The 24,021-nt window shown below is 32.6% G+C and overlaps 6 protein-coding genes across 6 annotated transcripts; all 6 read right to left on the reverse strand.

Moving 5' to 3' along the window:
* Positions 1-942: 942 nt before the first annotated feature.
* Positions 943-2,167, reverse strand: LOC135596621 (polygalacturonase-like). Its single transcript, XM_065088936.1, has 4 exons — positions 2,045-2,167; positions 1,876-1,961; positions 1,256-1,760; positions 943-1,176 (listed from the first exon to the last, which is right to left on the reverse strand). The coding sequence occupies exons 1-4, from the start codon at positions 2,165-2,167 to the stop codon at positions 943-945; spliced, it is 948 nt and encodes a 315-aa protein (XP_064945008.1).
* Positions 2,168-4,939: 2,772 nt separating this feature from the next.
* On the reverse strand, positions 4,940-6,164 carry LOC135597083 (polygalacturonase-like). Its single transcript, XM_065089839.1, has 4 exons — positions 6,042-6,164; positions 5,873-5,958; positions 5,253-5,757; positions 4,940-5,173 (listed from the first exon to the last, which is right to left on the reverse strand). The coding sequence occupies exons 1-4, from the start codon at positions 6,162-6,164 to the stop codon at positions 4,940-4,942; spliced, it is 948 nt and encodes a 315-aa protein (XP_064945911.1).
* A 2,773-nt stretch (positions 6,165-8,937) lies between these two features.
* LOC135597454 (polygalacturonase-like) lies at positions 8,938-10,162 on the reverse strand. The gene is made up of 4 exons (XM_065090696.1): positions 10,040-10,162; positions 9,871-9,956; positions 9,251-9,755; positions 8,938-9,171 (listed from the first exon to the last, which is right to left on the reverse strand). Exons 1-4 carry the CDS (start codon positions 10,160-10,162, stop codon positions 8,938-8,940), a joined length of 948 nt encoding a protein of 315 aa, XP_064946768.1.
* Positions 10,163-12,935: 2,773 nt separating this feature from the next.
* On the reverse strand, positions 12,936-14,160 carry LOC135597793 (polygalacturonase-like). The gene is made up of 4 exons (XM_065091496.1): positions 14,038-14,160; positions 13,869-13,954; positions 13,249-13,753; positions 12,936-13,169 (listed from the first exon to the last, which is right to left on the reverse strand). Exons 1-4 carry the CDS (start codon positions 14,158-14,160, stop codon positions 12,936-12,938), a joined length of 948 nt encoding a protein of 315 aa, XP_064947568.1.
* A 2,772-nt stretch (positions 14,161-16,932) lies between these two features.
* LOC135598357 (polygalacturonase-like) lies at positions 16,933-18,157 on the reverse strand. Its single transcript, XM_065092331.1, has 4 exons — positions 18,035-18,157; positions 17,866-17,951; positions 17,246-17,750; positions 16,933-17,166 (listed from the first exon to the last, which is right to left on the reverse strand). The coding sequence occupies exons 1-4, from the start codon at positions 18,155-18,157 to the stop codon at positions 16,933-16,935; spliced, it is 948 nt and encodes a 315-aa protein (XP_064948403.1).
* A 2,772-nt stretch (positions 18,158-20,929) lies between these two features.
* LOC135598713 (polygalacturonase-like) lies at positions 20,930-22,154 on the reverse strand. The gene is made up of 4 exons (XM_065093246.1): positions 22,032-22,154; positions 21,863-21,948; positions 21,243-21,747; positions 20,930-21,163 (listed from the first exon to the last, which is right to left on the reverse strand). Exons 1-4 carry the CDS (start codon positions 22,152-22,154, stop codon positions 20,930-20,932), a joined length of 948 nt encoding a protein of 315 aa, XP_064949318.1.
* Between the last annotated feature and the right edge of the window lie 1,867 nt (positions 22,155-24,021).

The raw sequence follows: 24,021 nt of genomic DNA on the forward strand, positions 1-24,021 counted from the left end.
TATTTTTATTCCTTTCATATAATGGTAATTCAACAATTATGTAACTATATCAACATGATAAAATATCAAAATTAATTAATCTTTAGTACAATATAGAATTCTTTTTTTGTGAAAGGACTCAGAATTTTAAAAAATATCCTAAATCAAGAGTTTTTTACATTTGAGTTGATTTCTTACATAAAAATGATTCTCTAATAGAATATATCTTCAATACTAAGTATTATTCTAAGTATTATCATATTTGTAAGGTCATCTCTTTTTTAAGGTAATTTTCTTGTTATCGTCTCTTCTTATTATTGTATCCTTCTTATTGAAGTATTATTCCAACTACCGTCATGTAGGTAAGTTATATCTATGTCGATATTTATGCTCAATCATTGGAATTTTAAATTTAATTTAAAATATTTTATATATTATCATGTGTTACTAAATGCGCATAAAGGTTTATGTTTATAGTATAAGTTGACAAGATTATTTTTATCAAAATTTATGTGATTGAAGTTTTGTTTCTATTTGTTAAAGTTTTTTTTATTTTTTATTAATTGTGATATTTTAGATTTTTTAAATAAATTTTAAATTATTTACATGTTTTAAAGTATTTTCATAATTAAACATGAAGTCTGACTTGTTGACACAACGTTTCAACTAGTGACCTAGGGCTTAATCGAATAACAACTCGGTAATATTAATGACTATACTTTGTAATTACAATGTCACTAAAATTTAATGTATATTTTTCAGAAAAATATGAAACTAACATGAGATATCCATGTTATAAACATGGGATGTCATTTTGCATGTGGACAATTTCTTTATTTCTTTTTTTGTTTCTGATACAAGGCATATACTCAATGTAACAAAGAGAAAGCAGAAAAAAGTAGGGATAGGAACTCTTGTGTGGAACAGTTCATCACTTTTGCCTCACAACCCCATAATGCGAAATCAGATGCACGGGTCAGGTTTCACATTGCCATTGGAGCTACCATAGACATGAACACAAATAGAAGCATTTTTGGGTTGCTTTTCGTTGCCATTGTACTTCAAGCTGATGTCACTGAGCTCCACGCCCTCACATGGAGCAACCTCGCTGCACACTAGATTATAAGCTACTGGCGAGAGAAAGGTCCCCACGATATTTCTGTACTTGATATTCTTGATCTTAACTAGAGAAGGATCCTACATGGAGAGAGGAAGGATGCTCAAATTTCAAGACTATGATGATATATTTAGCTGTAGTAGAAGCAATGAGGCATACCTTTTTGGGACAGTTAGCAGATGGGCAATAATTCTGATTTATGATGATGGGGTTATAGACATTATTCATGATGATGTGTTCAAAGACGAAATCAGTGGCCTTCAACCTAGATGGAGAAGATTGAAATGTCTTGATCCTCAATCCATTTGTTGTACCGGTAAGATTGCAGTTACTCACGTTCAGCCCGATTACATCTTTCTCACCAGCATTTTTGCCGAGACTACCGACGCTGATGCCATGGCCTGGGCCGCATAACACCTTAAAGATGGTCAAATTGGTGCAGCCCGGGCCGATGGAGATGCAGTCATCACCGGTGCCGATGACCGAATTGGCAACCTGGATATTGGTCGAGTCGGCGATGTGAATGCCATCGGTGTTGGGGCTATCTTGAGGAGCACTGATCTTGATGGAATCAAAGATAATGTTTCTTGATTCAAAGACATGAATGTGGAAGAACTTGCTGTCGATAGAAGAAATGCTTTTGATGGTTGCGTTCGTGACGAAACTGAACACCAAGTTCTATACGGTAGCATTGTAACGATTGTCAGTGCAATTCAAAGTAAGAACGAAGTAGTGTTAATATCTGCATGGTTAGAGCAAGGAAGACATGGCTACCATACCATGGGTAAGGGTTTGCAATCATTTGTCTTTTTGCATTGGTTGTAAGGCCATGCAGAAGCTCCTTGTCCGTTGAATCTTCCACCACCTGAGATAACCAATCCATTAATGTACTGGAAATGGAGCCAATATTGATTGTAAGCTTCGAGATGGGTGGATGCCAGTAGCTGCCCTTTCACTTGCATCACCATTATGCCTTTGCATGGCCCTTTGAAGATTGTTGGACCGAGCAGGTATGCTCCCTCTGGGATCACTATCGTTGCCTTCCCTTGTGCCGCGCATGCCGCACTCCATGCCGTTTCAAAAGCCTACCATGTCCATAATTGTTACAACCGTAAGTACGGAGATGTCATGATGAAAATACAAGAAGTTTCTTATGTTTCTCCTCTGTCCCGCTAAAACTTTATGTAATTCAAGTTCATGAAGATTTTTAAATTCATAGGAACTACGACAAAAACTATTGGTTGTAGTGAAAACCTATACTAAACATGAAAAGCTACCTTTGTGTTATCGGTTTTGCCATCTCCTGCTGCTCCATAATCCTTCACATTGTAAACACCGTCAGCCATGGCTACCCTCGCACCACTTAAGATGAAGAATAGCAAGCCAATCACAATAATACTTAATTCTAATCCCATTATCAAAAGTCTTCTCCTCGATCGATGTGTTCTCTGAATCAGCGCTTGTGTGTGCATGTCAATAGTTTGAATTAAGAAATCATTTATAGTGAGGGCATGCAAGAGGATTCTTCCCATGTAATCAACAAGTACATATGGTTTAAGCAATTTTTGACAACCAAGGTAACAATCACTTGCTATTTATATATGTTTGTGGTTGAGAAGGATACGTATGATTACTGGTTTGCCATTTCGGAATTCTATTCGTGGCCTATATTCATTTGGAAACAACCTCTTCCATTGGAAGGTGTTAACTCCACGATTTGTGAACTTTGCGAGCGATGTTGGGGTGCTGAATAACCGAAGACTTTAATTTTTATGCTATATGCAAATTGAAAATGAACTATGTATGATGTCAGTGTGTTCGAAATATTTATGTATATGAAATGATGAATTAAGAGAAGAGCACCACAATCTACTTATTAAGTTTTTGGTTTGTGTTTCGAATTTTTGTATGATATACATTTAGAGATCAGATGATTAAATTTAATTTGAATACATTTAAAGTATAAAAAAAGAGAATTTAGCTAATGAGGTTATGGGTTTGATTGAATTTAGATAAATAGCAACAACCGGTAGACATGGATGAAATGTCCGTTAGGTTAAAATTTAAACCATTAGGGACAAATGGAATAGTGGATTGAATCGATGTCTAATTTGATATGTTTTATACGTTATCTTAGAAGCTCACATTCCAGAGAACATAAAGTTGGAACGATTGTTTATTATCATATTAAATCTAACAAAATCATATAACAATTAAAACTAATAATATAGATTTTTTATTATATTTGAACGAATGCAATGTTAAAATAAAGACTAAAACCGAATAACACTACAAAATTAAAATATTTTCATTCGCTAAATGTGAATAATTATTTATTTATGGTTACAAAATTATATATAATTTTATATTTTTTAAATGATAAAATATTTTATAAACTAACGAATAATTGTGTATACTATATACAACTACAAATTGCACGCATATACATTGATTGAAAATAGATATGTTGTTACTTTTATAAATCAACCTGACGAAATCATATATACTTATTTTTTATTACAAATATTCGATAAAAAAATATAGTTCTCAAACCTTTTTTCGTAGAACTTTCTGATAGCACGAATCCATATGAAAATTTAAAATTCTAATTATAATTAAATACAAAACCAAATATCCTTCGTATATTCTATATTTGTCTCTCTTTTTATTGTTTTACTTTTCCTATGTCACCTTCAATGTAAGACCATTTTTTTAATCTATAATTAAATTAATTACATAATATCATGTAAGATCAAATTAAATACGGAATGTCAAAATTAATTAACCAAAAATCTTATGTGCTCTATCTAATCTCCTTCTTCAAATAATTCATGTTTACTTTTGTTTTTCTTTAATCCAGTCATTCTCTTTATCAAGACAAGTTTTCTTGTCATATTTCCCATATTTTTATTCCTTTCATATAATGGTAATTCAACAATTATGTAACTATATCAACATGATAAAATATCAAAATTAATTAATCTTTAGTACAATATAGAATTCTTTTTTTGTGAAAGGACTAGAATTTTAAAAAATATCCTAAATCAAGAGTTTTTTACATTTGAGTTGATTTCTTACATAAAAATGATTCTCTAATAGAATATATCTTCAATACTAAGTATTATTCTAAGTATTATCATATTTGTAAGGTCATCTGTTTTTTAAGGTAATTTTCTTGTTATCGTCTCTTCTTATTATTGTATCCTTCTTATTGAAGTATTATTCCAACTACCGTCATGTAGGTAAGTTATATCTATGTCGATATTCATGCTCAATCATTGGAATTTTAAATTTAATTTAAAATATTTTATATATTATCATGTGTTACTAAATGCGCATAAAGGTTTATGTTTATAGTATAAGTTGACAAGATTATTTTTATCAAAATTTATGTGATTGAAGTTTTGTTTCTATTTGTTAAAGTTTTTTTTATTTTTTATTAATTGTGATATTTTAGATTTTTTAAATAAATTTTAAATTATTTACATGTTTTAAAGTATTTTCATAATTAAACATGAAGTCTGACTTGTTGACACAACGTTTCAACTAGTGACCTAGGGCTTAATCGAATAACAACTCGGTAATATTAATGACTATACTTTGTAATTACAATGTCACTAAAATTTAATGTATATTTTTCAGAAAAATATGAAACTAACATGAGATATCCATGTTATAAACATGGGATGTCATTTTGCATGTGGACAATTTCTTTATTTCTTTTTTTGTTTCTGATACAAGGCATATACTCAATGTAACAAAGAGAAAGCAGAAAAAAGTAGGGATAGGAACTCTTGTGTGGAACAGTTCATCACTTTTGCCTCACAACCCCATAATGCGAAATCAGATGCACGGGTCAGGTTTCACATTGCCATTGGAGCTACCATAGACATGAACACAAATAGAAGCATTTTTGGGTTGCTTTTCGTTGCCATTGTACTTCAAGCTGATGTCACTGAGCTCCACGCCCTCACATGGAGCAACCTCGCTGCACACTAGATTATAAGCTACTGGCGAGAGAAAGGTCCCCACGATATTTCTGTACTTGATATTCTTGATCTTAACTAGAGAAGGATCCTACATGGAGAGAGGAAGGATGCTCAAATTTCAAGACTATGATGATATATTTAGCTGTAGTAGAAGCAATGAGGCATACCTTTTTGGGACAGTTAGCAGATGGGCAATAATTCTGATTTATGATGATGGGGTTATAGACATTATTCATGATGATGTGTTCAAAGACGAAATCAGTGGCCTTCAACCTAGATGGAGAAGATTGAAATGTCTTGATCCTCAATCCATTTGTTGTACCGGTAAGATTGCAGTTACTCACGTTCAGCCCGATTACATCTTTCTCACCAGCATTTTTGCCGAGACTACCGACGCTGATGCCATGGCCTGGGCCGCATAACACCTTAAAGATGGTCAAATTGGTGCAGCCCGGGCCGATGGAGATGCAGTCATCACCGGTGCCGATGACTGAATTGGCAACCTGGATATTGGTCGAGTCGGCGATGTGAATGCCATCGGTGTTGGGGCTATCTTGAGGAGCACTGATCTTGATGGAATCAAAGATAATGTTTCTTGATTCAAAGACATGAATGTGGAAGAACTTGCTGTCGATAGAAGAAATGCTTTTGATGGTTGCGTTCGTGACGAAACTGAACACCAAGTTCTATACGGTAGCATTGTAACGATTGTCAGTGCAATTCAAAGTAAGAACGAAGTAGTGTTAATATCTGCATGGTTAGAGCAAGGAAGACATGGCTACCATACCATGGGTAAGGGTTTGCAATCATTTGTCTTTTTGCATTGGTTGTAAGGCCATGCAGAAGCTCCTTGTCCGTTGAATCTTCCACCACCTGAGATAACCAATCCATTAATGTACTGGAAATGGAGCCAATATTGATTGTAAGCTTCGAGATGGGTGGATGCCAGTAGCTGCCCTTTCACTTGCATCACCATTATGCCTTTGCATGGCCCTTTGAAGATTGTTGGACCGAGCAGGTATGCTCTCTCTGGGATCACTATCGTTGCCTTCCCTTGTGCCGCGCATGCCGCACTCCATGCCGTTTCAAAAGCCTACCATGTCCATAATTGTTACAACCGTAAGTACGGAGATGTCATGATGAAAATACAAGAAGTTTCTTATGTTTCTCCTCTGTCCCGCTAAAACTTTATGTAATTCAAGTTCATGAAGATTTTTAAATTCATAGGAACTACGACAAAAACTATTGGTTGTAGTGAAAACCTATACTAAACATGAAAAGCTACCTTTGTGTTATCGGTTTTGCCATCTCCTGCTGCTCCATAATCCTTCACATTGTAAACACCGTCAGCCATGGCTACCCTCGCACCACTTAAGATGAAGAATAGCAAGCCAATCACAATAATACTTAATTCTAATCCCATTATCAAAAGTCTTCTCCTCGATCGATGTGTTCTCTGAATCAGCGCTTGTGTGTGCATGTCAATAGTTTGAATTAAGAAATCATTTATAGTGAGGGCATGCAAGAGGATTCTTCCCATGTAATCAACAAGTACATATGGTTTAAGCAATTTTTGACAACCAAGGTAACAATCACTTGCTATTTATATATGTTTGTGGTTGAGAAGGATACGTATGATTACTGGTTTGCCATTTCGGAATTCTATTCGTGGCCTATATTCATTTGGAAACAACCTCTTCCATTGGAAGGTGTTAACTCCACGATTTGTGAACTTTGCGAGCGATGTTGGGGTGCTGAATAACCGAAGACTTTAACTTTTATGCTATATGCAAATTGAAAATGAACTATGTATGATGTCAGTGTGTTCGAAATATTTATGTATATGAAATGATGAATTAAGAGAAGAGCACCACAATCTACTTATTAAGTTTTTGGTTTGTGTTTCGAATTTTTGTATGATATACATTTAGAGATCAGATGATTAAATTTAATTTGAATACATTTAAAGTATAAAAAAAGAGAATTTAGCTAATGAGGTTATGGGTTTGATTGAATTTAGATAAATAGCAACAACCGGTAGACATGGATGAAATGTCCGTTAGGTTAAAATTTAAACCATTAGGGACAAATGGAATAGTGGATTGAATCGATGTCTAATTTGATATGTTTTATACGTTATCTTAGAAGCTCACATTCCAGAGAACATAAAGTTGGAACGATTGTTTATTATCATATTAAATCTAACAAAATCATATAACAATTAAAACTAATAATATAGATTTTTTATTATATTTGAACGAATGCAATGTTAAAATAAAGACTAAAACCGAATAACACTACAAAATTAAAATATTTTCATTCGCTAAATGTGAATAATTATTTATTTATGGTTACAAAATTATATATAATTTTATATTTTTTAAATGATAAAATATTTTATAAACTAACAAATAATTGTGTATACTATATACAACTACAAATTGCACGCATATACATTGATTGAAAATAGATATGTTGTTACTTTTATAAATCAACCTGACGAAATCATATATACTTATTTTTTATTACAAATATTCGATAAAAAAATATAGTTCTCAAACCTTTTTTCGTAGAACTTTCTGATAGCACAAATCCATATGAAAATTTAAAATTCTAATTATAATTAAATACAAAACCAAATATCCTTCGTATATTCTATATTTGTCTCTCTTTTTATTGTTTTACTTTTCCTATGTCACCTTCAATGTAAGACCATTTTTTTAATCTATAATTAAATTAATTACATAATATCATGTAAGATCAAATTAAATACGGAATGTCAAAATTAATTAACCAAAAATCTTATGTGCTCTATCTAATCTCCTTCTTCAAATAATTCATGTTTACTTTTGTTTTTCTTTAATCCAGTCATTCTCTTTATCAAGACAAGTTTTCTTGTCATATTTCCCATATTTTTATTCCTTTCATATAATGGTAATTCAACAATTATGTAACTATATCAACATGATAAAATATCAAAATTAATTAATCTTTAGTACAATATAGAATTCTTTTTTTGTGAAAGGACTCAGAATTTTAAAAAATATCCTAAATCAAGAGTTTTTTACATTTGAGTTGATTTCTTACATAAAAATGATTCTCTAATAGAATATATCTTCAATACTAAGTATTATTCTAAGTATTATCATATTTGTAAGGTCATCTGTTTTTTAAGGTAATTTTCTTGTTATCGTCTCTTCTTATTATTGTATCCTTCTTATTGAAGTATTATTCCAACTACCGTCATGTAGGTAAGTTATATCTATGTCGATATTCATGCTCAATCATTGGAATTTTAAATTTAATTTAAAATATTTTATATATTATCATGTGTTACTAAATGCGCATAAAGGTTTATGTTTATAGTATAAGTTGACAAGATTATTTTTATCAAAATTTATGTGATTGAAGTTTTGTTTCTATTTGTTAAAGTTTTTTTTATTTTTTATTAATTGTGATATTTTAGATTTTGTAAATAAATTTTAAATTATTTACATGTTTTAAAGTATTTTCATAATTAAACATGAAGTCTGACTTGTTGACACAACGTTTCAACTAGTGACCTAGGGCTTAATCGAATAACAACTCGGTAATATTAATGACTATACTTTGTAATTACAATGTCACTAAAATTTAATGTATATTTTTCAGAAAAATATGAAACTAACATGAGATATCCATGTTATAAACATGGGATGTCATTTTGCATGTGGACAATTTCTTTATTTCTTTTTTTGTTTCTGATACAAGGCATATACTCAATGTAACAAAGAGAAAGCAGAAAAAAGTAGGGATAGGAACTCTTGTGTGGAACAGTTCATCACTTTTGCCTCACAACCCCATAATGCGAAATCAGATGCACGGGTCAGGTTTCACATTGCCATTGGAGCTACCATAGACATGAACACAAATAGAAGCATTTTTGGGTTGCTTTTCGTTGCCATTGTACTTCAAGCTGATGTCACTGAGCTCCACGCCCTCACATGGAGCAACCTCGCTGCACACTAGATTATAAGCTACTGGCGAGAGAAAGGTCCCCACGATATTTCTGTACTTGATATTCTTGATCTTAACTAGAGAAGGATCCTACATGGAGAGAGGAAGGATGCTCAAATTTCAAGACTATGATGATATATTTAGCTGTAGTAGAAGCAATGAGGCATACCTTTTTGGGACAGTTAGCAGATGGGCAATAATTCTGATTTATGATGATGGGGTTATAGACATTATTCATGATGATGTGTTCAAAGACGAAATCAGTGGCCTTCAACCTAGATGGAGAAGATTGAAATGTCTTGATCCTCAATCCATTTGTTGTACCGGTAAGATTGCAGTTACTCACGTTCAGCCCGATTACATCTTTCTCACCAGCATTTTTGCCGAGACTACCGACGCTGATGCCATGGCCTGGGCCGCATAACACCTTAAAGATGGTCAAATTGGTGCAGCCCGGGCCGATGGAGATGCAGTCATCACCGGTGCCGATGACTGAATTGGCAACCTGGATATTGGTCGAGTCGGCGATGTGAATGCCATCGGTGTTGGGGCTATCTTGAGGAGCACTGATCTTGATGGAATCAAAGATAATGTTTCTTGATTCAAAGACATGAATGTGGAAGAACTTGCTGTCGATAGAAGAAATGCTTTTGATGGTTGCGTTCGTGACGAAACTGAACACCAAGTTCTATACGGTAGCATTGTAACGATTGTCAGTGCAATTCAAAGTAAGAACGAAGTAGTGTTAATATCTGCATGGTTAGAGCAAGGAAGACATGGCTACCATACCATGGGTAAGGGTTTGCAATCATTTGTCTTTTTGCATTGGTTGTAAGGCCATGCAGAAGCTCCTTGTCCGTTGAATCTTCCACCACCTGAGATAACCAATCCATTAATGTACTGGAAATGGAGCCAATATTGATTGTAAGCTTCGAGATGGGTGGATGCCAGTAGCTGCCCTTTCACTTGCATCACCATTATGCCTTTGCATGGCCCTTTGAAGATTGTTGGACCGAGCAGGTATGCTCTCTCTGGGATCACTATCGTTGCCTTCCCTTGTGCCGCGCATGCCGCACTCCATGCCGTTTCAAAAGCCTACCATGTCCATAATTGTTACAACCGTAAGTACGGAGATGTCATGATGAAAATACAAGAAGTTTCTTATGTTTCTCCTCTGTCCCGCTAAAACTTTATGTAATTCAAGTTCATGAAGATTTTTAAATTCATAGGAACTACGACAAAAACTATTGGTTGTAGTGAAAACCTATACTAAACATGAAAAGCTACCTTTGTGTTATCGGTTTTGCCATCTCCTGCTGCTCCATAATCCTTCACATTGTAAACACCGTCAGCCATGGCTACCCTCGCACCACTTAAGATGAAGAATAGCAAGCCAATCACAATAATACTTAATTCTAATCCCATTATCAAAAGTCTTCTCCTCGATCGATGTGTTCTCTGAATCAGCGCTTGTGTGTGCATGTCAATAGTTTGAATTAAGAAATCATTTATAGTGAGGGCATGCAAGAGGATTCTTCCCATGTAATCAACAAGTACATATGGTTTAAGCAATTTTTGACAACCAAGGTAACAATCACTTGCTATTTATATATGTTTGTGGTTGAGAAGGATACGTATGATTACTGGTTTGCCATTTCGGAATTCTATTCGTGGCCTATATTCATTTGGAAACAACCTCTTCCATTGGAAGGTGTTAACTCCACGATTTGTGAACTTTGCGAGCGATGTTGGGGTGCTGAATAACCGAAGACTTTAATTTTTATGCTATATGCAAATTGAAAATGAACTATGTATGATGTCAGTGTGTTCGAAATATTTATGTATATGAAATGATGAATTAAGAGAAGAGCACCACAATCTACTTATTAAGTTTTTGGTTTGTGTTTCGAATTTTTGTATGATATACATTTAGAGATCAGATGATTAAATTTAATTTGAATACATTTAAAGTATAAAAAAAGAGAATTTAGCTAATGAGGTTATGGGTTTGATTGAATTTAGATAAATAGCAACAACCGGTAGACATGGATGAAATGTCCGTTAGGTTAAAATTTAAACCATTAGGGACAAATGGAATAGTGGATTGAATCGATGTCTAATTTGATATGTTTTATACGTTATCTTAGAAGCTCACATTCCAGAGAACATAAAGTTGGAACGATTGTTTATTATCATATTAAATCTAACAAAATCATATAACAATTAAAACTAATAATATAGATTTTTTATTATATTTGAACGAATGCAATGTTAAAATAAAGACTAAAACCGAATAACACTACAAAATTAAAATATTTTCATTCGCTAAATGTGAATAATTATTTATTTATGGTTACAAAATTATATATAATTTTATATTTTTTAAATGATAAAATATTTTATAAACTAACAAATAATTGTGTATACTATATACAACTACAAATTGCACGCATATACATTGATTGAAAATAGATATGTTGTTACTTTTATAAATCAACCTGACGAAATCATATATACTTATTTTTTATTACAAATATTCGATAAAAAAATATAGTTCTCAAACCTTTTTTCGTAGAACTTTCTGATAGCACAAATCCATATGAAAATTTAAAATTCTAATTATAATTAAATACAAAACCAAATATCCTTCGTATATTCTATATTTGTCTCTCTTTTTATTGTTTTACTTTTCCTATGTCACCTTCAATGTAAGACCATTTTTTTAATCTATAATTAAATTAATTACATAATATCATGTAAGATCAAATTAAATACGGAATGTCAAAATTAATTAACCAAAAATCTTATGTGCTCTATCTAATCTCCTTCTTCAAATAATTCATGTTTACTTTTGTTTTTCTTTAATCCAGTCATTCTCTTTATCAAGACAAGTTTTCTTGTCATATTTCCCATATTTTTATTCCTTTCATATAATGGTAATTCAACAATTATGTAACTATATCAACATGATAAAATATCAAAATTAATTAATCTTTAGTACAATATAGAATTCTTTTTTTGTGAAAGGACTCAGAATTTTAAAAAATATCCTAAATCAAGAGTTTTTTACATTTGAGTTGATTTCTTACATAAAAATGATTCTCTAATAGAATATATCTTCAATACTAAGTATTATTCTAAGTATTATCATATTTGTAAGGTCATCTGTTTTTTAAGGTAATTTTCTTGTTATCGTCTCTTCTTATTATTGTATCCTTCTTATTGAAGTATTATTCCAACTACCGTCATGTAGGTAAGTTATATCTATGTCGATATTCATGCTCAATCATTGGAATTTTAAATTTAATTTAAAATATTTTATATATTATCATGTGTTACTAAATGCGCATAAAGGTTTATGTTTATAGTATAAGTTGACAAGATTATTTTTATCAAAATTTATGTGATTGAAGTTTTGTTTCTATTTGTTAAAGTTTTTTTTATTTTTTATTAATTGTGATATTTTAGATTTTGTAAATAAATTTTAAATTATTTACATGTTTTAAAGTATTTTCATAATTAAACATGAAGTCTGACTTGTTGACACAACGTTTCAACTAGTGACCTAGGGCTTAATCGAATAACAACTCGGTAATATTAATGACTATACTTTGTAATTACAATGTCACTAAAATTTAATGTATATTTTTCAGAAAAATATGAAACTAACATGAGATATCCATGTTATAAACATGGGATGTCATTTTGCATGTGGACAATTTCTTTATTTCTTTTTTTGTTTCTGATACAAGGCATATACTCAATGTAACAAAGAGAAAGCAGAAAAAAGTAGGGATAGGAACTCTTGTGTGGAACAGTTCATCACTTTTGCCTCACAACCCCATAATGCGAAATCAGATGCACGGGTCAGGTTTCACATTGCCATTGGAGCTACCATAGACATGAACACAAATAGAAGCATTTTTGGGTTGCTTTTCGTTGCCATTGTACTTCAAGCTGATGTCACTGAGCTCCACGCCCTCACATGGAGCAACCTCGCTGCACACTAGATTATAAGCTACTGGCGAGAGAAAGGTCCCCACGATATTTCTGTACTTGATATTCTTGATCTTAACTAGAGAAGGATCCTACATGGAGAGAGGAAGGATGCTCAAATTTCAAGACTATGATGATATATTTAGCTGTAGTAGAAGCAATGAGGCATACCTTTTTGGGACAGTTAGCAGATGGGCAATAATTCTGATTTATGATGATGGGGTTATAGACATTATTCATGATGATGTGTTCAAAGACGAAATCAGTGGCCTTCAACCTAGATGGAGAAGATTGAAATGTCTTGATCCTCAATCCATTTGTTGTACCGGTAAGATTGCAGTTACTCACGTTCAGCCCGATTACATCTTTCTCACCAGCATTTTTGCCGAGACTACCGACGCTGATGCCATGGCCTGGGCCGCATAACACCTTAAAGATGGTCAAATTGGTGCAGCCCGGGCCGATGGAGATGCAGTCATCACCGGTGCCGATGACTGAATTGGCAACCTGGATATTGGTCGAGTCGGCGATGTGAATGCCATCGGTGTTGGGGCTATCTTGAGGAGCACTGATCTTGATGGAATCAAAGATAATGTTTCTTGATTCAAAGACATGAATGTGGAAGAACTTGCTGTCGATAGAAGAAATGCTTTTGATGGTTGCGTTCGTGACGAAACTGAACACCAAGTTCTATACGGTAGCATTGTAACGATTGTCAGTGCAATTCAAAGTAAGAACGAAGTAGTGTTAATATCTGCATGGTTAGAGCAAGGAAGACATGGCTACCATACCATGGGTAAGGGTTTGCAATCATTTGTCTTTTTGCATTGGTTGTAAGGCCATGCAGAAGCTCCTTGTCCGTTGAATCTTCCACCACCTGAGATAACCAATCCATTAATGTACTGGAAATGGAGCCAATATTGATTGTAAGCTTCGAGATGGGTGGATGCCAGTAGCTGCCCTTTCACTTGCATCACCATTATGCCTTTGCATGGCCCTTTGAAGATTGTTGGACCGAGCAGGTATGCTCTCTCTGGGATCACTATCGTTGCCTTCCCTTGTGCCGCGCATGCCGCACTCCATGCCGTTTCAAAAGCCTACCATGTCCATAATTGTTACAACCGTAAGTACGGAGATGTCATGATGAAAATACAAGAAGTTTCTTATGTTTCTCCTCTGTCCCGCTAAAACTTTATGTAATTCAAGTTCATGAAGATTTTTAAATTCATAGGAACTACGACAAAAACTATTGGTTGTAGTGAAAACCTATACTAAACATGAAAAGCTACCTTTGTGTTATCGGTTTTGCCATCTCCTGCTGCTCCATAATCCTTCACATTGTAAACACCGTCAGCCATGGCTACCCTCGCACCACTTAAGATGAAGAATAGCAAGCCAATCACAATAATACTTAATTCTAATCCCATTATCAAAAGTCTTCTCCTCGATCGATGTGTTCTCTGAATCAGCGCTTGTGTGTGCATGTCAATAGTTTGAATTAAGAAATCATTTATAGTGAGGGCATGCAAGAGGATTCTTCCCATGTAATCAACAAGTACATATGGTTTAAGCAATTTTTGACAACCAAGGTAACAATCACTTGCTATTTATATATGTTTGTGGTTGAGAAGGATACGTATGATTACTGGTTTGCCATTTCGGAATTCTATTCGTGGCCTATATTCATTTGGAAACAACCTCTTCCATTGGAAGGTGTTAACTCCACGATTTGTGAACTTTGCGAGCGATGTTGGGGTGCTGAATAACCGAAGACTTTAATTTTTATGCTATATGCAAATTGAAAATGAACTATGTATGATGTTAGTGTGTTCGAAATATTTATGTATATGAAATGATGAATTAAGAGAAGAGCACCACAATCTACTTATTAAGTTTTTGGTTTGTGTTTCGAATTTTTGTATGATATACATTTAGAGATCAGATGATTAAATTTAATTTGAATACATTTAAAGTATAAAAAAAGAGAATTTAGCTAATGAGGTTATGGGTTTGATTGAATTTAGATAAATAGCAACAACCGGTAGACATGGATGAAATGTCCGTTAGGTTAAAATTTAAACCATTAGGGACAAATGGAATAGTGGATTGAATCGATGTCTAATTTGATATGTTTTATACGTTATCTTAGAAGCTCACATTCCAGAGAACATAAAGTTGGAACGATTGTTTATTATCATATTAAATCTAACAAAATCATATAACAATTAAAACTAATAATATAGATTTTTTATTATATTTGAACGAATGCAATGTTAAAATAAAGACTAAAACCGAATAACACTACAAAATTAAAATATTTTCATTCGCTAAATGTGAATAATTATTTATTTATGGTTACAAAATTATATATAATTTTATATTTTTTAAATGATAAAATATTTTATAAACTAACAAATAATTGTGTATACTATATACAACTACAAATTGCACGCATATACATTGATTGAAAATAGATATGTTGTTACTTTTATAAATCAACCTGACGAAATCATATATACTTATTTTTTATTACAAATATTCGATAAAAAAATATAGTTCTCAAACCTTTTTTCGTAGAACTTTCTGATAGCACAAATCCATATGAAAATTTAAAATTCTAATTATAATTAAATACAAAACCAAATATCCTTCGTATATTCTATATTTGTCTCTCTTTTTATTGTTTTACTTTTCCTATGTCACCTTCAATGTAAGACCATTTTTTTAATCTATAATTAAATTAATTACATAATATCATGTAAGATCAAATTAAATACGGAATGTCAAAATTAATTAACCAAAAATCTTATGTGCTCTATCTAATCTCCTTCTTCAAATAATTCATGTTTACTTTTGTTTTTCTTTAATCCAGTCATTCTCTTTATCAAGACAAGTTTTCTTGTCATATTTCCCATATTTTTATTCCTTTCATATAATGGTAATTCAACAATTATGTAACTATATCAACATGATAAAATATCAAAATTAATTAATCTTTAGTACAATATAGAATTCTTTTTTTGTGAAAGGACTAGAATTTTAAAAAATATCCTAAATCAAGAGTTTTTTACATTTGAGTTGATTTCTTACATAAAAATGATTCTCTAATAGAATATATCTTCAATACTAAGTATTATTCTAAGTATTATCATATTTGTAAGGTCATCTGTTTTTTAAGGTAATTTTCTTGTTATCGTCTCTTCTTATTATTGTATCCTTCTTATTGAAGTATTATTCCAACTACCGTCATGTAGGTAAGTTATATCTATGTCGATATTCATGCTCAATCATTGGAATTTTAAATTTAATTTAAAATATTTTATATATTATCATGTGTTACTAAATGCGCATAAAGGTTTATGTTTATAGTATAAGTTGACAAGATTATTTTTATCAAAATTTATGTGATTGAAGTTTTGTTTCTATTTGTTAAAGTTTTTTTTATTTTTTATTAATTGTGATATTTTAGATTTTTTAAATAAATTTTAAATTATTTACATGTTTTAAAGTATTTTCATAATTAAACATGAAGTCTGACTTGTTGACACAACGTTTCAACTAGTGACCTAGGGCTTAATCGAATAACAACTCGGTAATATTAATGACTATACTTTGTAATTACAATGTCACTAAAATTTAATGTATATTTTTCAGAAAAATATGAAACTAACATGAGATATCCATGTTATAAACATGGGATGTCATTTTGCATGTGGACAATTTCTTTATTTCTTTTTTTGTTTCTGATACAAGGCATATACTCAATGTAACAAAGAGAAAGCAGAAAAAAGTAGGGATAGGAACTCTTGTGTGGAACAGTTCATCACTTTTGCCTCACAACCCCATAATGCGAAATCAGATGCACGGGTCAGGTTTCACATTGCCATTGGAGCTACCATAGACATGAACACAAATAGAAGCATTTTTGGGATGCTTTTCGTTGCCATTGTACTTCAAGCTGATGTCACTGAGCTCCACGCCCTCACATGGAGCAACCTCGCTGCACACTAGATTATAAGCTACTGGCGAGAGAAAGGTCCCCACGATATTTCTGTACTTGATATTCTTGATCTTAACTAGAGAAGGATCCTACATGGAGAGAGGAAGGATGCTCAAATTTCAAGACTATGATGATATATTTAGCTGTAGTAGAAGCAATGAGGCATACCTTTTTGGGACAGTTAGCAGATGGGCAATAATTCTGATTTATGATGATGGGGTTATAGACATTATTCATGATGATGTGTTCAAAGACGAAATCAGTGGCCTTCAACCTAGATGGAGAAGATTGAAATGTCTTGATCCTCAATCCATTTGTTGTACCGGTAAGATTGCAGTTACTCACGTTCAGCCCGATTACATCTTTCTCACCAGCATTTTTGCCGAGACTACCGACGCTGATGCCATGGCCTGGGCCGCATAACACCTTAAAGATGGTCAAATTGGTGCAGCCCGGGCCGATGGAGATGCAGTCATCACCGGTGCCGATGACCGAATTGGCAACCTGGATATTGGTCGAGTCGGCGATGTGAATGCCATCGGTGTTGGGGCTATCTTGAGGAGCACTGATCTTGATGGAATCAAAGATAATGTTTCTTGATTCAAAGACATGAATGTGGAAGAACTTGCTGTCGATAGAAGAAATGCTTTTGATGGTTGCGTTCGTGACGAAACTGAACACCAAGTTCTATACGGTAGCATTGTAACGATTGTCAGTGCAATTCAAAGTAAGAACGAAGTAGTGTTAATATCTGCATGGTTAGAGCAAGGAAGACATGGCTACCATACCATGGGTAAGGGTTTGCAATCATTTGTCTTTTTGCATTGGTTGTAAGGCCATGCAGAAGCTCCTTGTCCGTTGAATCTTCCACCACCTGAGATAACCAATCCATTAATGTACTGGAAATGGAGCCAATATTGATTGTAAGCTTCGAGATGGGTGGATGCCAGTAGCTGCCCTTTCACTTGCATCACCATTATGCCTTTGCATGGCCCTTTGAAGATTGTTGGACCGAGCAGGTATGCTCTCTCTGGGATCACTATCGTTGCCTTCCCTTGTGCCGCGCATGCCGCACTCCATGCCGTTTCAAAAGCCTACCATGTCCATAATTGTTACAACCGTAAGTACGGAGATGTCATGATGAAAATACAAGAAGTTTCTTATGTTTCTCCTCTGTCCCGCTAAAACTTTATGTAATTCAAGTTCATGAAGATTTTTAAATTCATAGGAACTACGACAAAAACTATTGGTTGTAGTGAAAACCTATACTAAACATGAAAAGCTACCTTTGTGTTATCGGTTTTGCCATCTCCTGCTGCTCCATAATCCTTCACATTGTAAACACCGTCAGCCATGGCTACCCTCGCACCACTTAAGATGAAGAATAGCAAGCCAATCACAATAATACTTAATTCTAATCCCATTATCAAAAGTCTTCTCCTCGATCGATGTGTTCTCTGAATCAGCGCTTGTGTGTGCATGTCAATAGTTTGAATTAAGAAATCATTTATAGTGAGGGCATGCAAGAGGATTCTTCCCATGTAATCAACAAGTACATATAGTTTAAGCAATTTTTGACAACCAAGGTAACAATCACTTGCTATTTATATATGTTTGTGGTTGAGAAGGATACGTATGATTACTGGTTTGCCATTTCGGAATTCTATTCGTGGCCTATATTCATTTGGAAACAACCTCTTCCATTGGAAGGTGTTAACTCCACGATTTGTGAACTTTGCGAGCGATGTTGGGGTGCTGAATAACCGAAGACTTTAATTTTTATGCTATATGCAAATTGAAAATGAACTATGTATGATGTCAGTGTGTTCGAAATATTTATGTATATGAAATGATGAATTAAGAGAAGAGCACCACAATCTACTTATTAAGTTTTTGGTTTGTGTTTCGAATTTTTGTATGATATACATTTAGAGATCAGATGATTAAATTTAATTTGAATACATTTAAAGTATAAAAAAAGAGAATTTAGCTAATGAGGTTATGGGTTTGATTGAATTTAGATAAATAGCAACAACCGGTAGACATGGATGAAATGTCCGTTAGGTTAAAATTTAAACCATTAGGGACAAATGGAATAGTGGATTGAATCGATGTCTAATTTGATATGTTTTATACGTTATCTTAGAAGCTCACATTCCAGAGAACATAAAGTTGGAACGATTGTTTATTATCATATTAAATCTAACAAAATCATATAACAATTAAAACTAATAATATAGATTTTTTATTATATTTGAACGAATGCAATGTTAAAATAAAGACTAAAACCGAATAACACTACAAAATTAAAATATTTTCATTCGCTAAATGTGAATAATTATTTATTTATGGTTACAAAATTATATATAATTTTATATTTTTTAAATGATAAAATATTTTATAAACTAACAAATAATTGTGTATACTATATACAACTACAAATTGCACGCATATACATTGATTGAAAATAGATATGTTGTTACTTTTATAAATCAACCTGACGAAATCATATATACTTATTTTTTATTACAAATATTCGATAAAAAAATATAGTTCTCAAACCTTTTTTCGTAGAACTTTCTGATAGCACAAATCCATATGAAAATTTAAAATTCTAATTATAATTAAATACAAAACCAAATATCCTTCGTATATTCTATATTTGTCTCTCTTTTTATTGTTTTACTTTTCCTATGTCACCTTCAATGTAAGACCATTTTTTTAATCTATAATTAAATTAATTACATAATATCATGTAAGATCAAATTAAATACGGAATGTCAAAATTAATTAACCAAAAATCTTATGTGCTCTATCTAATCTCCTTCTTCAAATAATTCATGTTTACTTTTGTTTTTCTTTAATCCAGTCATTCTCTTTATCAAGACAAGTTTTCTTGTCATATTTCCCATATTTTTATTCCTTTCATATAATGGTAATTCAACAATTATGTAACTATATCAACATGATAAAATATCAAAATTAATTAATCTTTAGTACAATATAGAATTCTTTTTTTGTGAAAGGACTAGAATTTTAAAAAATATCCTAAATCAAGAGTTTTTTACATTTGAGTTGATTTCTTACATAAAAATGATTCTCTAATAGAATATATCTTCAATACTAAGTATTATTCTAAGTATTATCATATTTGTAAGGTCATCTGTTTTTTAAGGTAATTTTCTTGTTATCGTCTCTTCTTATTATTGTATCCTTCTTATTGAAGTATTATTCCAACTACCGTCATGTAGGTAAGTTATATCTATGTCGATATTCATGCTCAATCATTGGAATTTTAAATTTAATTTAAAATATTTTATATATTATCATGTGTTACTAAATGCGCATAAAGGTTTATGTTTATAGTATAAGTTGACAAGATTATTTTTATCAAAATTTATGTGATTGAAGTTTTGTTTCTATTTGTTAAAGTTTTTTTTATTTTTTATTAATTGTGATATTTTAGATTTTTTAAATAAATTTTAAATTATTTACATGTTTTAAAGTATTTTCATAATTAAACATGAAGTCTGACTTGTTGACACAACGTTTCAACTAGTGACCTAGGGCTTAATCGAATAACAACTCGGTAATATTAATGACTATACTTTGTAATTACAATGTCACTAAAATTTAATGTATATTTTTCAGAAAAATATGAAACTAACATGAGATATCCATGTTATAAACATGGGATGTCATTTTGCATGTGGACAATTTCTTTATTTCTTTTTTTGTTTCTGATACAAGGCATATACTCAATGTAACAAAGAGAAAGCAGAAAAAAGTAGGGATAGGAACTCTTGTGTGGAACAGTTCATCACTTTTGCCTCACAACCCCATAATGCGAAATCAGATGCACGGGTCAGGTTTCACATTGCCATTGGAGCTACCATAGACATGAACACAAATAGAAGCATTTTTGGGTTGCTTTTCGTTGCCATTGTACTTCAAGCTGATGTCACTGAGCTCCACGCCCTCACATGGAGCAACCTCGCTGCACACTAGATTATAAGCTACTGGCGAGAGAAAGGTCCCCACGATATTTCTGTACTTGATATTCTTGATCTTAACTAGAGAAGGATCCTACATGGAGAGAGGAAGGATGCTCAAATTTCAAGACTATGATGATATATTTAGCTGTAGTAGAAGCAATGAGGCATACCTTTTTGGGACAGTTAGCAGATGGGCAATAATTCTGATTTATGATGATGGGGTTATAGACATTATTCATGATGATGTGTTCAAAGACGAAATCAGTGGCCTTCAACCTAGATGGAGAAGATTGAAATGTCTTGATCCTCAATCCATTTGTTGTACCGGTAAGATTGCAGTTACTCACGTTCAGCCCGATTACATCTTTCTCACCAGCATTTTTGCCGAGACTACCGACGCTGATGCCATGGCCTGGGCCGCATAACACCTTAAAGATGGTCAAATTGGTGCAGCCCGGGCCGATGGAGATGCAGTCATCACCGGTGCCGATGACTGAATTGGCAACCTGGATATTGGTCGAGTCGGCGATGTGAATGCCATCGGTGTTGGGGCTATCTTGAGGAGCACTGATCTTGATGGAATCAAAGATAATGTTTCTTGATTCAAAGACATGAATGTGGAAGAACTTGCTGTCGATAGAAGAAATGCTTTTGATGGTTGCGTTCGTGACGAAACTGAACACCAAGTTCTATACGGTAGCATTGTAACGATTGTCAGTGCAATTCAAAGTAAGAACGAAGTAGTGTTAATATCTGCATGGTTAGAGCAAGGAAGACATGGCTACCATACCATGGGTAAGGGTTTGCAATCATTTGTCTTTTTGCATTGGTTGTAAGGCCATGCAGAAGCTCCTTGTCCGTTGAATCTTCCACCACCTGAGATAACCAATCCATTAATGTACTGGAAATGGAGCCAATATTGATTGTAAGCTTCGAGATGGGTGGATGCCAGTAGCTGCCCTTTCACTTGCATCACCATTATGCCTTTGCATGGCCCTTTGAAGATTGTTGGACCGAGCAGGTATGCTCTCTCTGGGATCACTATCGTTGCCTTCCCTTGTGCCGCGCATGCCGCACTCCATGCCGTTTCAAAAGCCTACCATGTCCATAATTGTTACAACCGTAAGTACGGAGATGTCATGATGAAAATACAAGAAGTTTCTTATGTTTCTCCTCTGTCCCGCTAAAACTTTATGTAATTCAAGTTCATGAAGATTTTTAAATTCATAGGAACTACGACAAAAACTATTGGTTGTAGTGAAAACCTATACTAAACATGAAAAGCTACCTTTGTGTTATCGGTTTTGCCATCTCCTGCTGCTCCATAATCCTTCACATTGTAAACACCGTCAGCCATGGCTACCCTCGCACCACTTAAGATGAAGAATAGCAAGCCAATCACAATAATACTTAATTCTAATCCCATTATCAAAAGTCTTCTCCTCGATCGATGTGTTCTCTGAATCAGCGCTTGTGTGTGCATGTCAATAGTTTGAATTAAGAAATCATTTATAGTGAGGGCATGCAAGAGGATTCTTCCCATGTAATCAACAAGTACATATGGTTTAAGCAATTTTTGACAACCAAGGTAACAATCACTTGCTATTTATATATGTTTGTGGTTGAGAAGGATACGTATGATTACTGGTTTGCCATTTCGGAATTCTATTCGTGGCCTATATTCATTTGGAAACAACCTCTTCCATTGGAAGGTGTTAACTCCACGATTTGTGAACTTTGCGAGCGATGTTGGGGTGCTGAATAACCGAAGACTTTAATTTTTATGCTATATGCAAATTGAAAATGAACTATGTATGATGTCAGTGTGTTCGAAATATTTATGTATATGAAATGATGAATTAAGAGAAGAGCACCACAATCTACTTATTAAGTTTTTGGTTTGTGTTTCGAATTTTTGTATGATATACATTTAGAGATCAGATGATTAAATTTAATTTGAATACATTTAAAGTATAAAAAAAGAGAATTTAGCTAATGAGGTTATGGGTTTGATTGAATTTAGATAAATAGCAACAACCGGTAGACATGGATGAAATGTCCGTTAGGTTAAAATTTAAACCATTAGGGACAAATGGAATAGTGGATTGAATCGATGTCTAATTTGATATGTTTTATACGTTATCTTAGAAGCTCACATTCCAGAGAACATAAAGTTGGAACGATTGTTTATTATCATATTAAATCTAACAAAATCATATAACAATTAAAACTAATAATATAGATTTTTTATTATATTTGAACGAATGCAATGTTAAAATAAAGACTAAAACCGAATAACACTACAAAATTAAAATATTTTCATTCGCTAAATGTGAATAATTATTTATTTATGGTTACAAAATTATATATAATTTTATATTTTTTAAATGATAAAATATTTTATAAACTAACAAATAATTGTGTATACTATATACAACTACAAATTGCACGCATATACATTGATTGAAAATAGATATGTTGTTACTTTTATAAATCAACCTGACGAAATCATATATACTTATTTTTTATTACAAATATTCGATAAAAAAATATAGTTCTCAAACCTTTTTTCGTAGAACTTTCTGATAGCACAAATCCATATGAAAATTTAAAATTCTAATTATAATTAAATACAAAACCAAATATCCTTCGTATATTCTATATTTGTCTCTCTTTTTATTGTTTTACTTTTCCTATGTCACCTTCAATGTAAGACCATTTTTTTAATCTATAATTAAATTAATTACATAATATCATGTAAGATCAAATTAAATACGGAATGTCAAAATTAATTAACCAAAAATCTTATGTGCTCTATCTAATCTCCTTCTTCAAATAATTCATGTTTACTTTTGTTTTTCTTTAATCCAGTCATTCTCTTTATCAAGACAAGTTTTCTTGTCATATTTCCCATATTTTTATTCCTTTCATATAATGGTAATTCAACAA

This window comes from Musa acuminata, chromosome BXJ1-1 (genome assembly GCF_036884655.1).
Source record: "Musa acuminata AAA Group cultivar baxijiao chromosome BXJ1-1, Cavendish_Baxijiao_AAA, whole genome shotgun sequence".
NCBI classification, from domain to species: Eukaryota; Viridiplantae; Streptophyta; class Magnoliopsida; order Zingiberales; family Musaceae; genus Musa; species Musa acuminata.